The sequence below is a fragment of the Meleagris gallopavo genome, chromosome 2 (genome assembly GCF_000146605.3).
Source record: "Meleagris gallopavo isolate NT-WF06-2002-E0010 breed Aviagen turkey brand Nicholas breeding stock chromosome 2, Turkey_5.1, whole genome shotgun sequence".
NCBI classification, from domain to species: domain Eukaryota; kingdom Metazoa; phylum Chordata; class Aves; order Galliformes; family Phasianidae; genus Meleagris; species Meleagris gallopavo.
Genome location: NC_015012.2, coordinates 41,737,496 through 41,748,870, shown reverse-complemented (window position 1 = coordinate 41,748,870; position 11,375 = coordinate 41,737,496). Strand labels below are relative to the sequence as shown.

Sequence of the window (11,375 nt, the reverse complement as noted above, 5' to 3'; positions counted from 1 at the left end):
TTCCCCTGGGAGGAGAGATGACCACAGGCTTTCTATACTGTATCTATGGGCTGAATTCCAAATCTGAAACTCAGGGTACCACTAGTGAGTGGAACTATAGATGGGATATTCATCTTTTCTACAGAAAGCTGGTATAACAACATAGATATTTTAAACTGACAGTTTCATCTCCAGCATTAATTCCAACAAAAGTGTCACAGAGATAGAATTCTGCAGTTTTGTGAGCTGGAAAATGAACAGGTTTCAATTTCAGTAATATTTTCTTTTAAAAATAAGTCCTCTTCATGCCAAGCATCTGTTTTAATTTGGTCCCTTTTTTGATGTCAAATTACTAAAGCTGGAGGAAAATCACTGCAGAAAGGCTAACATTATTTAACAGGCCATGGTATAATTTTACATTTAACATGTCTCCAAGGAGAGCTATTCCAAGCCTAATAGTTTCTGAGGGACTATTTGCTGTGCTATTAGTTTTGATTAGCTCCAGAGTTCCACTTCCCCCATCCTTGCTTAAATCTTTCAGAAAAATAATGAAGAAAAGAAGATATGGGCCTAATTAGCACTACTTTTCTGAAATAAGCATTTGGCCATCGGATCAAGATGTGTAGGTGAGGCATTAAGATTTCTGAAGGCAGGGCATGTCCATTGCTGACTTAGTACTCCCAAGCTGTCGACTGCAACTTTAGTACTTATTAATTAATTACAGCCTATACAGTTGCACACATTTTCTAAGCTACATAAACACTAACAAAATTTGTTTCAACAGCACCCGTGAAGCAGAAAACTCATTTTAGAGAGAAACCTGCAATTTTAGGGCAGAATGGCTGAGTGTGAAAAGCTCTCCACTGTTTTAGCCTGCTCTGCACAGCCCTAGCTCACGTCCGTGGATCAAATTGATGAGTTTTCAGTTCGTGAGATGACTGTAGCACTACTCCCACCCTCTCTGACAAAAAGCTTCAGGGCTGAAAACCATGGTGTCATGTTTGGATGTTACAGAAGGGGAAGATTATTACATCAGTATGGAAGACAAATACAAGAAACAGTTTAAATGGCCCCAAAAGAGAAACAGAGCCTCAAAGGACTAAATGCTGTCCAAAATGCTTAGATGTTTGGCAAGCAATCTAGAGACGAGAAACGTGATACTGCTAAACTGCAGGAAAGCTGCTGCCTGACCCCGCATCTCAAAAAGATCCAGTTAGCACTGAAAAACAGCATCATTCTTGAGAAGCTCAGCAATGCCAAGGAGAGGGGCACTGTGAGCTTTGTGACTGAATGGGAGGGAGGTTGTAATATCTTTATGCTGGAGGGGCTGTACCGCCACTGTATATCTCAGATTTGCCCTGAAGCACAAGTTTAAGTGCTGGTGTGCCCACACTTCTATATTTCTATCTGCCTCCTCTGCTTATTTGTTGAGACTTATGCAACACCTTGATCCCATTTAGCCAATTGTCACTATCTAGCAATGGCTCTTGCTGTTACAAACAAGTTCACTGCTTACAAAAGTGCTCAGGGTGCTCCTGGCTCTTTGCCCTGTCCCCCTCTAAGCCCTTCAAGCACAGCCCCACACTCTTTGCTGGTCCATCCCTTCAAAAGATGTAACTGAAGGGTCTTGTCTATTTGAGATGTGCTTCTATGAAGAGCTGACTTACAGAGAGAGTACCTGGCAGAAACCTGAACACACTAAATTAAAACAAGAGAAAAGTGAGGCTGAATGAAGCTTGGCAGGCATCCGACTAAACTTAAATCTTACAAAATGACAACATCATTAAATATGCTCTATTGTCCCTTGCTATGGTGAGCATGTACACAATAATATTCTGCATGGAAGTCAAGAACTTTGGAATTACTCAAAATGGGACAACCTAGAAAGCCTTCAAAATACACTCACAGAACAGATGCAAGACCCTCACAGAAAACTTTCTCCACTGCACTCCTTTGCTATTCCATCCATTTTACTGTGATCAGTTTTCTCTCTCCAACACATACTGAAGACACTGTCTCATGCTGTCTGTAAGCACTCTTCCCATAGATTTCTATTTGCAGTCTGAAGCTTTCCATGGTGGTTCTTTTGCAAAGTGCCAGATGAGCACCCCTCTGGAAAACTGCCCTCCCTGTGCAAATCCAAAACAACACAGAGATTTATGCCTAAAATCATCACTGAAATCTGTACCTCACATATGATACTCTATATCCTATTGAGTCTGTTGCCACATTACCAGCTTAAATATCCATCAGACACTGAAAATAATCTGCTGCTGAAGACTCTGAATAACAGGATTTCACAAATCTCAGATTCATACGCCAAACATCATTGGCTTCATAATTGTTCTCTCTAATTTATCAAGGTAAGAAATAATCTTATAATTCTGACCCACATTTTGTAAGGCTACAACTCCACTAATCAGATCTAATTTCTTTCTATGGGAGGGGGAGAACACCTCAACCATCACTTTAAGAGTATATTACCAACTGCTCTCACTACCAGACTATTTTCCTGTTTCCTATTTTCCTATTTTTTCTTTTTTAGCTTCAAGACATTCTGTCTCATCATGTTGCCTATAGCAGCTGAGTTTTTATTTTTCAATTATATTATCTTACAGATATTAACAGAATTTGATCACATCACGCTGTCTTCAATCATATATATTTTGTAACAATCTTGGATACTTTCTTGCAATTAGTGCATATATTTTACTACTTGTTTTTTTTTTTCAGATTTTCTCTCCTTTGTTTATAATCTACTTTAAACCATAGATACTGAAATATCCCTAACTTCACTTTTTTTGGTATTCATGCTTTCTACATTTAGCACTAACCTCCTGACACAGGCATAATATAAGCTATGGGAAAATCGCTATTGTGGAACCTCCTGCCTTCTGACAAGCATATCTAACTACACCAACCACCTAAAAATAAGCAAAGCAAGACTATGAACATCAATGGATGGGGAAAATGAAATTTAAAAGAAACATTAAACAATTCTAGAATTCATTCATCTGGTGATTGTCACTGCTACTAGCACATAAGTAGAGGTATATAGGAAATCTAACTACACAGGCCTGCTAAAAACAGCTCTCAGGAGTTACTGACTTCTGTTTATTGATAGCATGTTGACATCACTTCTCCAGTTACCAGTGGAGAAGTGCATTTTTATAGCTCTTTAAATTGAACCTTCTCACCAGTCTGTCCATATCAAAACATACTGAGATAAATGCACTTTCGATGCTTAGTAATTACCAGAATTATATATGAACTGTAGGATTTACTAGATCTCCAGCATAACCTAACCTGTATCCCAGAGGCAGACACAGATAGCAAAATCTAGCCTTGCTTACAGCTCGGAACATTTGGAACCAAATAGTTAGTTAGTGCATTACAGAGATAGGAAAAAAAAGTCATGAAATTCATACATGTTCAAGATCCAAATTCCACTGCAGTATTGTCATCTGCAAAACTGAACTTGTCATTTGGGACTACCTCTGCTGTATGTGTTTCCTCAGGGGAGAAGGAAGAGTGTAACCTGTCCTTTTATCCAATTATTTGCCCTGGATCCAACAGCATAGGAAAACTAAAAATCTATAAGATTTAACCAGGTAGATAGTCTTTTGACACAGAGAAAAAAGCAGTTGCCTTCAAGCTGTTGAATCTGGCCCCCGTTCCACCCAAATCCACAGTGTTTGGTACAGATAATATAACAAGGGTAGAATAGGCCATAGCAGCAGCAGTTTTAACTTAGACTATTATCTTCCAGTAATCTCTCCTGAAGAGGGGAGAAGTCGATCTAAATAGAGAAATTTTGAGATGCAGTCAGTTGTTGTTTTTTTTTTGCAAACTTCATCTGGCTTCAGTAAGAAGCATATTTGAAAATTCAGCTTGAAAGCTTCAATAGAAGTAGAGATCCACATTTGAAATCAGTGCAATGATTTTAAATGAAGCAAAAAACTTTTGACATATACTAACTGCATCAAATCTCTGGCAGGTTTTGAAAAATTAAATACATCCAAAACTCACAGATCTCCTTTGTTTTCCAAAAGAGAGCTCTTTTGGAGAATGTGTACAGGTTTCCATCACAGCCTTTTTTCCATGCACAGAAATCCCTCCCATCTGCTCTAGAATCAATCTTCTTATAAATTGACTTACTTTCTCTAGATAGTAGATAGTGATGCAATTGAAATAGTTTAATCTGATTCACTTTTCCTTCTGATCTCGCTGTTACATGTGTACCCATTTGATGCTTGTAATTCTGATTGACACTGACAGTTCCCTTTGTTATTAAAAATCATCCTATTGTAGTGAGGATGATCGATATTTGAGCAGAAGAATCTGAAACATTAGAGATTCATCATAAGAGAAACACTATTCTTTTTTCCCCAGCTTTCTTCTGTTACCAGAGTTTTATAAAATTTTCCAAAGAATGAACAATATTTATGTATTTCTTAACTTTATATTCCCAACTTTCCCTTGGGCAAAAAAAAAGCCTAGGAGTAACATTTTAAAAGTACTTCAGAGTATGTAGTGCAGTAGAATATTATTCAAAGATTTGCTAAATCTAAATCTACCTACACTGATCCAGGCTTGTTCCACTAGTTTCAGGTTAGACTTAGTGTGCAGGAAATCTGGCAGCATGATATTGAAATGCTTTCAATAGTATAGATGTGTTAAGTCTCAATTCTTAAACATTGTATTTAGGAGCCTCTATTTAGGGCAGGTCTTGAATAGACATAGAGTTTGTTATTAAGATTTCATTCTTACAAACAGTTCGGAAGAAAAATCTCTTCTGCAAGTTTAGTGATTGGACTTATGAAGGTATCTCAGAGCCCAGAGATGCAGACAGGTGTCTGGAGGGATTTTCAAAAGTCCCTCAGTGAGTGATGTGCCTCATCTCATTGAACACTGGAAAGAGTTAAATTACAGATCTGTTCAAGTGCTTTTATCATGTCAACAAAGAGCATCTTTACATTTCTAGACCTCTAATTATCTCTATAAGATGGTCTCCAATTAGTTGCAGATGGCCAGCAAAAGAAAAAGGAATGAAATGTTTCTGAAAAATACGTGCTGTTTCTGGGTTAAGAAACATTTTGTTTTTCTGTGTGGATTTTCTGGCAGTAGCTCTGACTCATGTTACTCTGGCTCAGTACTCTGTTGTCTCAGTATGGCTCTACAAAGTGATAGTAAATAAGGCCTGGTGAGCGGCAGACTCCATGGAGTGGAGGATGACAAACCCCTTCCCACAATGATGCCATTACATCATTTCCTTAACTCCTTCATTATTGTCAGTATCCTTTGGGGAGATAGGATGATGCTCTCTGACGTGTCAGCAATCAGCATTTACTAGGGAGCTTTTAATGACGTGTTACCAGACAAATGGGGAAACTGCCTATCTTATGAATGATCATTGCAGATATTTTTTCCTGAGAAAATTATGCTTACTGAAAGAAATCAAAAGAATCTAATTACAGTGATTTTTATAGAGAGAGTTAAAAGATGCATGTCAAAAGGAACTGATATATAATTAAGATAATGTCAGTTGCAACTCCCGTACCATCTAATTACTTGAAATGGTTGCACTGTGCAATCTTTATGAAACTGAGCTACTTTGATAACAAAATGAACAACCTTGATATCAAATAGAAAAAAAAAAAGAGAAAGGATAATAAAACCAATATATTTGTAGGAATAATAATCAAGTGGGAAGCAGTCAATATGCTGGAAAGAAAGTACAAATAGAAACCCACCAGCCGTCTGCAACTCAAAGTCTGTGCTACATGTTTGACTCACTCTGTGTTGGAAACTGACATGCAAAATGAGTTGCCTAAGCTGGTGGTCAAAATCAAGACCTACTAGCATAACAAGAAAGCAACAAGAACTGAAGGAAGAAAGGAATAAAAAGAGTAAATTAATAAAAATGGAAGGGAGCATAAGCCTTGCAACAAACGTGCTAGACTCTCCTGAGGCATTGGATTTCTCCATGTGTTAAGTTTGCTCTAGATTCTCATAGGTACTCCAAACCCATACTGCTAAGTAGGTTCTGGACCATATTGGATTCAGGCACTCAGACATCTTTGAGGATAAAGGTCTTTGTATTTCGGTTTCTTGCTGACTGTATTACACTCATAAAGATGTTAGCAATTCTTGATATATATATAGAGTATTAAAAATATTTAAAAAATTCATTTAATTCACATTTTTTTTACCATGGATGTCATTTATTTCTACAAGACCTATACCTACCATTGCACAATGTCATCTGTTGAAAATTAACAGGTAATTTTTCCATTCATTAAAAATGACAATCCTATCATGTCCCTGTGCAAGCCCAAGACCTGCTTGTAGGGCTGTGCCCCTAATTATGATACTGCAGTTGTTTGAATAATGACATCAACAAATTGTGAATTATTAATGGTTCCCAGAGTTTTGTGGACAGTATTTGGAGACACCAAAACTTTCATGGACTTCAATGGATACTGAATTATCATCCATTTTGTAATAGAAAATAAGACTGAGTAAATACTTCATTATTACTCTATTGACTACCTGTAGCTCATTTATCTATGACCTGCTGTTTGGATCACTTTAAACTCACAGTTTCTTATTTAGTTGCAGAGAGACAGTCTCGTTTACAAGCTAAGTTTTTCTACAAACTTCAAAATACAAGAAATAAACCACCAATACTTTATTTGGTGAGATTGGTCTCTTTTCCTAGGTAACTACTGATAGGATGAGAGGTGGCCTCAAATTGTGCCAGGAGAGATTCAGGAAAAATTTGTTCTCTGAAAGAGTGTTGAGGTATTGGAATAGGCTGCCCAAGGAGGTGATGGAGTCACTGTCCCTGGAGGTGTTCAGGAACTGTGGAGATGTGGCACTGAGAGACATGGTTAGTGGGCATGAGGGATGGGCTGGCGGTTGGATGTGGTGAACTTAGAGATCTCATCTTAATGATTCCATGATTTACTGCAAGTTTAGTAAATACGTCTCTTCGTGCACTGATTCCAAGGAATTACTTTTTTGTCTTCTGCTTATTTAAGCAATCTGTTTCCATGAGATCTTGTAGAATTAAAAGATCTGACTTAACTGTCCCTGTCTTTCCAAATTCATTAAACTGATTTAATCCAATCTTACCACTTTTTGGTAAAAGAACAAAATCACTAAATAATTTTCTAGCACATGAACATTTTAATTACTACTCCTTTCCACCAAAGAAAATTTAATTTTTGTAACTTTTTGCCTGAGAAGTACATTGATTTCTTGACACATACACTAAACTTTTTTTGCCTTCTGTAAAAGCTACATGCTATTGACCAATAGCAATTAACTAAGTTTAAACTTAGCTCTCTGAGCTCTTCCAAAGCAGTTCTACTGGGCAGCCATTCTTTCCTATTATAACAAATTCCCTCATACATGCATTCTTGCTGTTGGCTGCTGTGACATATGGGATTGCAAGAACAAGTTTGAAATTCACTGATTTGTCTTTAATATTCAACTGAATTCTACTAAATCTATATTTTGAATCTCCACTGAAGCCTGTCATTTGTGCCTTTGTGTAGCATGCTGGTGCTGAACATCAAGGAGAGATAAAGAAATCTGATGATTTGTGAATGACCATGCTTTTCACTAACAAATCTCTCTTATTACAGTAAGAACTATCAAAACTAAATTTAAGAAGAATAAAATGTTATTTTGCAATCATAGAGTATTCAATTTTGCAATCATTTTGTTATTTTGTTTGTTTAAGATGAGTCAATTGTAAATTTGATCGTGTTTGATCATCTGCTAATAATCATGTCTAGATTGTGAAAGGAGCAAGGCTGAAATAAGTGGGATTTCAATACAAGACTGTAAAGTGTTTTTTTTTGTCCTGGAATTTTACTTTATTAAAACATGAGAAATAATGAGGCTTATCATGAAACTTGTCATCTTTTGAAAGTAAAAAAGAACCGGCAACACCAACCAAAAAAAAAAAAAAAAAAGCCAACACTGTAAGACTGATCACACTTCTGCATAGACTGGCAGAGAAGTTTCAACCACACGTCTGGCATCAACCAGGTGACTTTCTTACCTTCACCGCAAACTCGGTTTCTGTTGCTTTATGAACACACCTCTTGCACACTGAATAGGAGCCAATTCCTATGTCCTCCTTGATCTCATATCCATCTGTAAAGTGAATATTGTTTCCATGTAATTGCTATAGAGAAAGACAAAATAAACAAGGTAATCAGGACATGGATACATAAATGGATACATAAAGGGACTAGCCTAGTTGTTCACAAAGTGTTAGATCTCATCTTCTCCACAGCTGGTGTGTTCTAAGTCTAATTAAAAAATATCTGAAGCTTTTTATCTAAACAAGTGTGTTCCAGCCCTTTTTACCTTTTTCTCAGTCTGTAAGAGGGAGTTTTCCGTTTAGAAGTAATAGAAAAAAAAGGAGTGATATTGTAAACTATTTATGGAATGCAGACAACCACTTCCTATTAGAAATTCACAGGGAACTGCAGGCCTAAGTCTCTTGAGAAATCTACATTTCTCGACTACAAAAACTTATTCCTAATTACTGAAAGGCCAGGTAATTTGGGAGGGCAGATTGATGAGGTGATGATGCCCTCCCAAAGCCCAAATTTAAACCTTGCTGCAAACTCAATTCCAGGATTGAAGAAATCACCAGCACCTCTAAAAACCCTCTAGGACCTTCTGTCTAAAAATGTATCCTCGTTGGAAAAGCCTAAACAGAACCTTGTCAGACGTATAACCATGTAAAACGTGCACATTCAATACATTTTTAGAAGAAAACATAGTTACATTTTTTGGGGTGTAATTGTTTGGATAATACTTCACTTAGTGGTGCAGAAAAGAGCTTTTAATAATAAACTATGAATTATTAAAATAGGGATAAAAGCTGATACCACAAGCAAGGACTCTTTCCCTTGTGTATCTCTTGCTGTGGGTAAGAGAAAAGCTTTTTCCTTGTGAAAAAATCTGCAGTGTCTTTGAGCAGTCCTCTTCCTCTCCTGATTCACTGTTCCTCTGATGTGCTGAGCCATTTGTAGCAATTCATTTCTGGTTTACTCCAGTGTGAAATTACAATTGCTGGAGAGAACGTCATAGGGAAATGGCAGCAAGAAACCAAGAATCTGGCAATTTTCCTTCCACTGCCAAGCCAGTCTGGGTTATGTGAGTACAACCAGGCTCTTCTGTAATCACAACAGGAACACTGTGGCCTCTCTATACTCAGGAACTTGGGCTTCATGTGTGTAGGAGCCTACGGAAATAATTCATTAAGCCTCTCTGCCAATACTGACTGTATCACATAACTCTAGACAAAACTGTTGAGAATAACATCAGTCACTAAAAAACAACACTTCATTGCCTGCCCTGTAATAGTGTTTCAGGTATGCAGAAGTACTTTTCATCTGAGCTGTGATAAGGTGTGATCCCTATTTCCTTTGTAGGGCAGTGGAGAATGTGAACATAAAGATAAAAGCCTTTGCGAAAAAATATACCTAATTTTCCATCTCCTACATGAAGCATGGCAACAGATGAGGGTTGGGTGAATTTGAAATGCTGAGGCAGTTTAAATACAATGTGCACACATGCACCTGTCTATCAAGTGCAAAGTTTAGCATTAGCATCCGTACCTGCACAATTGGATGAACGGTGATTTTGTGCACATCCTGCTGTGCAGGCTCCTGCACCAAGTTAGAGGCAACAAAGCTGAACCCTCTGAAAAGATGATGAGCATTGGCACTTGGAGGAACACCTGGGGAATCTGTAGAAGGAAGCAAATGACCTCATGAGTGGCACAAAGGATCAGAAAGTGATAGTACAACAACTGCAATAGACTGTCACCCCGTCAGTCAGCTGCACATTCTGATGAAGTGGTAGAAATGTATTTATCTAATTCACCTCCATAATAAAGACTCTGATGTGCCTTCTCCATCCCTTTCCTCTGGATGTGAACAGTGTAGGGATATTGTTTGCAAGATCACTCCTTTGAATACAGAGGTTTAATCATGGTTAATTTTCATTCCAATGTGAAGCACCGTCTGTGTCAGGAGTATGCATCAGCAGAGAAGGGACAGTATGACAAAGGCAGGAGAAGGACAGATAGCTTAAGGCAGGGCACCCCTTTGGATCAGCAGAAGTTCTCCAGGGAGTGGAAAAAAGCTGCGGAATGCTTTATGTGTCCTTTGTGGAACACCTTGACTACAGAAATTACAAAGGCTAAAGTAATGCAATGTGATGTGTGGATGAGGAGAATGCAAAGGAGAAAAGACCTGAAGCAAGTGTAAAAGCACAGTTCTCCAAGAGTGGTGGTTTGCAGTCTCAAAGGGATCTTTCTGCAGCAGCTTTAGGAGCTGGGATCTACCCCAGGAAGAGGCTGGCTGACTTGTCCTCAGGTGAACAAACTGGCTGGGGGTGTTGAAACTAACCTCCTCACTCCAGAGGAGTTCAAAGAGCCCTGAAATGTTCTGCCTTTGGGATGAAACAACTAGAGAACAGTCTCTGGTACCTTTCTCTCAATGAGAGAAACATCTTGCCAAAGCAAGAAGAGAAGAGGAGCTTCACTTAGAATTCTGAAATGCTTTAAAGAGATCCTTCTCCCACAGCGTATATTTTGTCCAGGGCACTTTCATATGCAGTAATACCAGCAATGCAAACTATTCCTGGGCATGTAAAATGTAAACTGTGGATATTCTTTATTCCCCTTATCATTGTGATTTCTAAAATGTAACCTGTGGTTAACTATACAAGATTCAGTCTTTCTGAAGCTGTAATATGGTAGAAACAATTGATCTGCTCAGAAAAATGAAACTGAGACTGCAGCTAATTCTACATCTCTACAAAGTCTTAGCTTTGGCTGATGTCAGAAACAAGCACAGCGAGTCTAACCTCACTCCAAACTATGTGGAAAAGCCTATTCTTTGGTAAAACAAAGTGGGCTATTTGTTTATTTGTGTGACAATGAGAACAGTCCTTGAAAATACATGGATGAATCTCATCAGACCTCTTCCATTACTGGGTACTTCTTACAATGGTGTATATACTAGAGTAGTTTCCCAAAATATATTAATTAAGAGAAAATAGTATTTATTTTGAAAATGGAATGGGAATAATTCAAATCTTGAACATTATTGAACTATAGAAGAGTTGTGACTCAGCTCTAAAACACAAGTGCTAGGTCATCTCTATTAAAAACAACTGTTCCTTCATAATTCACTGTTAATCTCTTTATGAAACACTGTATAAGAACAACTGATTGTTTGGTGTTCAGTGTTAAATATTCACTACCACTGACTAATGTGCCCATTGTATGGACTGGATGTTAATACATTTGCGTTAAGTGCAAAACTTCGTTTTATGTTTTATGTTAACTGTGATAGTTA

At 37.7% G+C, this 11,375-nt stretch overlaps 1 protein-coding gene across 2 annotated transcripts in view; it reads right to left on the bottom strand.

Moving 5' to 3' along the window:
• Window positions 1–11,375, bottom strand: part of RPS6KA2 (ribosomal protein S6 kinase A2) — a 274,636-nt gene that overhangs the window by 21,739 nt on the left and 241,522 nt on the right. For both annotated transcript variants that reach the window (XM_031552440.1, XM_010707087.3), the window contains 2 exons: window positions 9,627–9,757; window positions 8,054–8,179 (listed from right to left, as the gene is read on the bottom strand). In XM_031552440.1, the coding sequence (XP_031408300.1) occupies window positions 8,054–8,179; window positions 9,627–9,757 (257 nt within the window). The remainder of the gene's footprint in view (window positions 1–8,053; window positions 8,180–9,626; window positions 9,758–11,375) is intronic.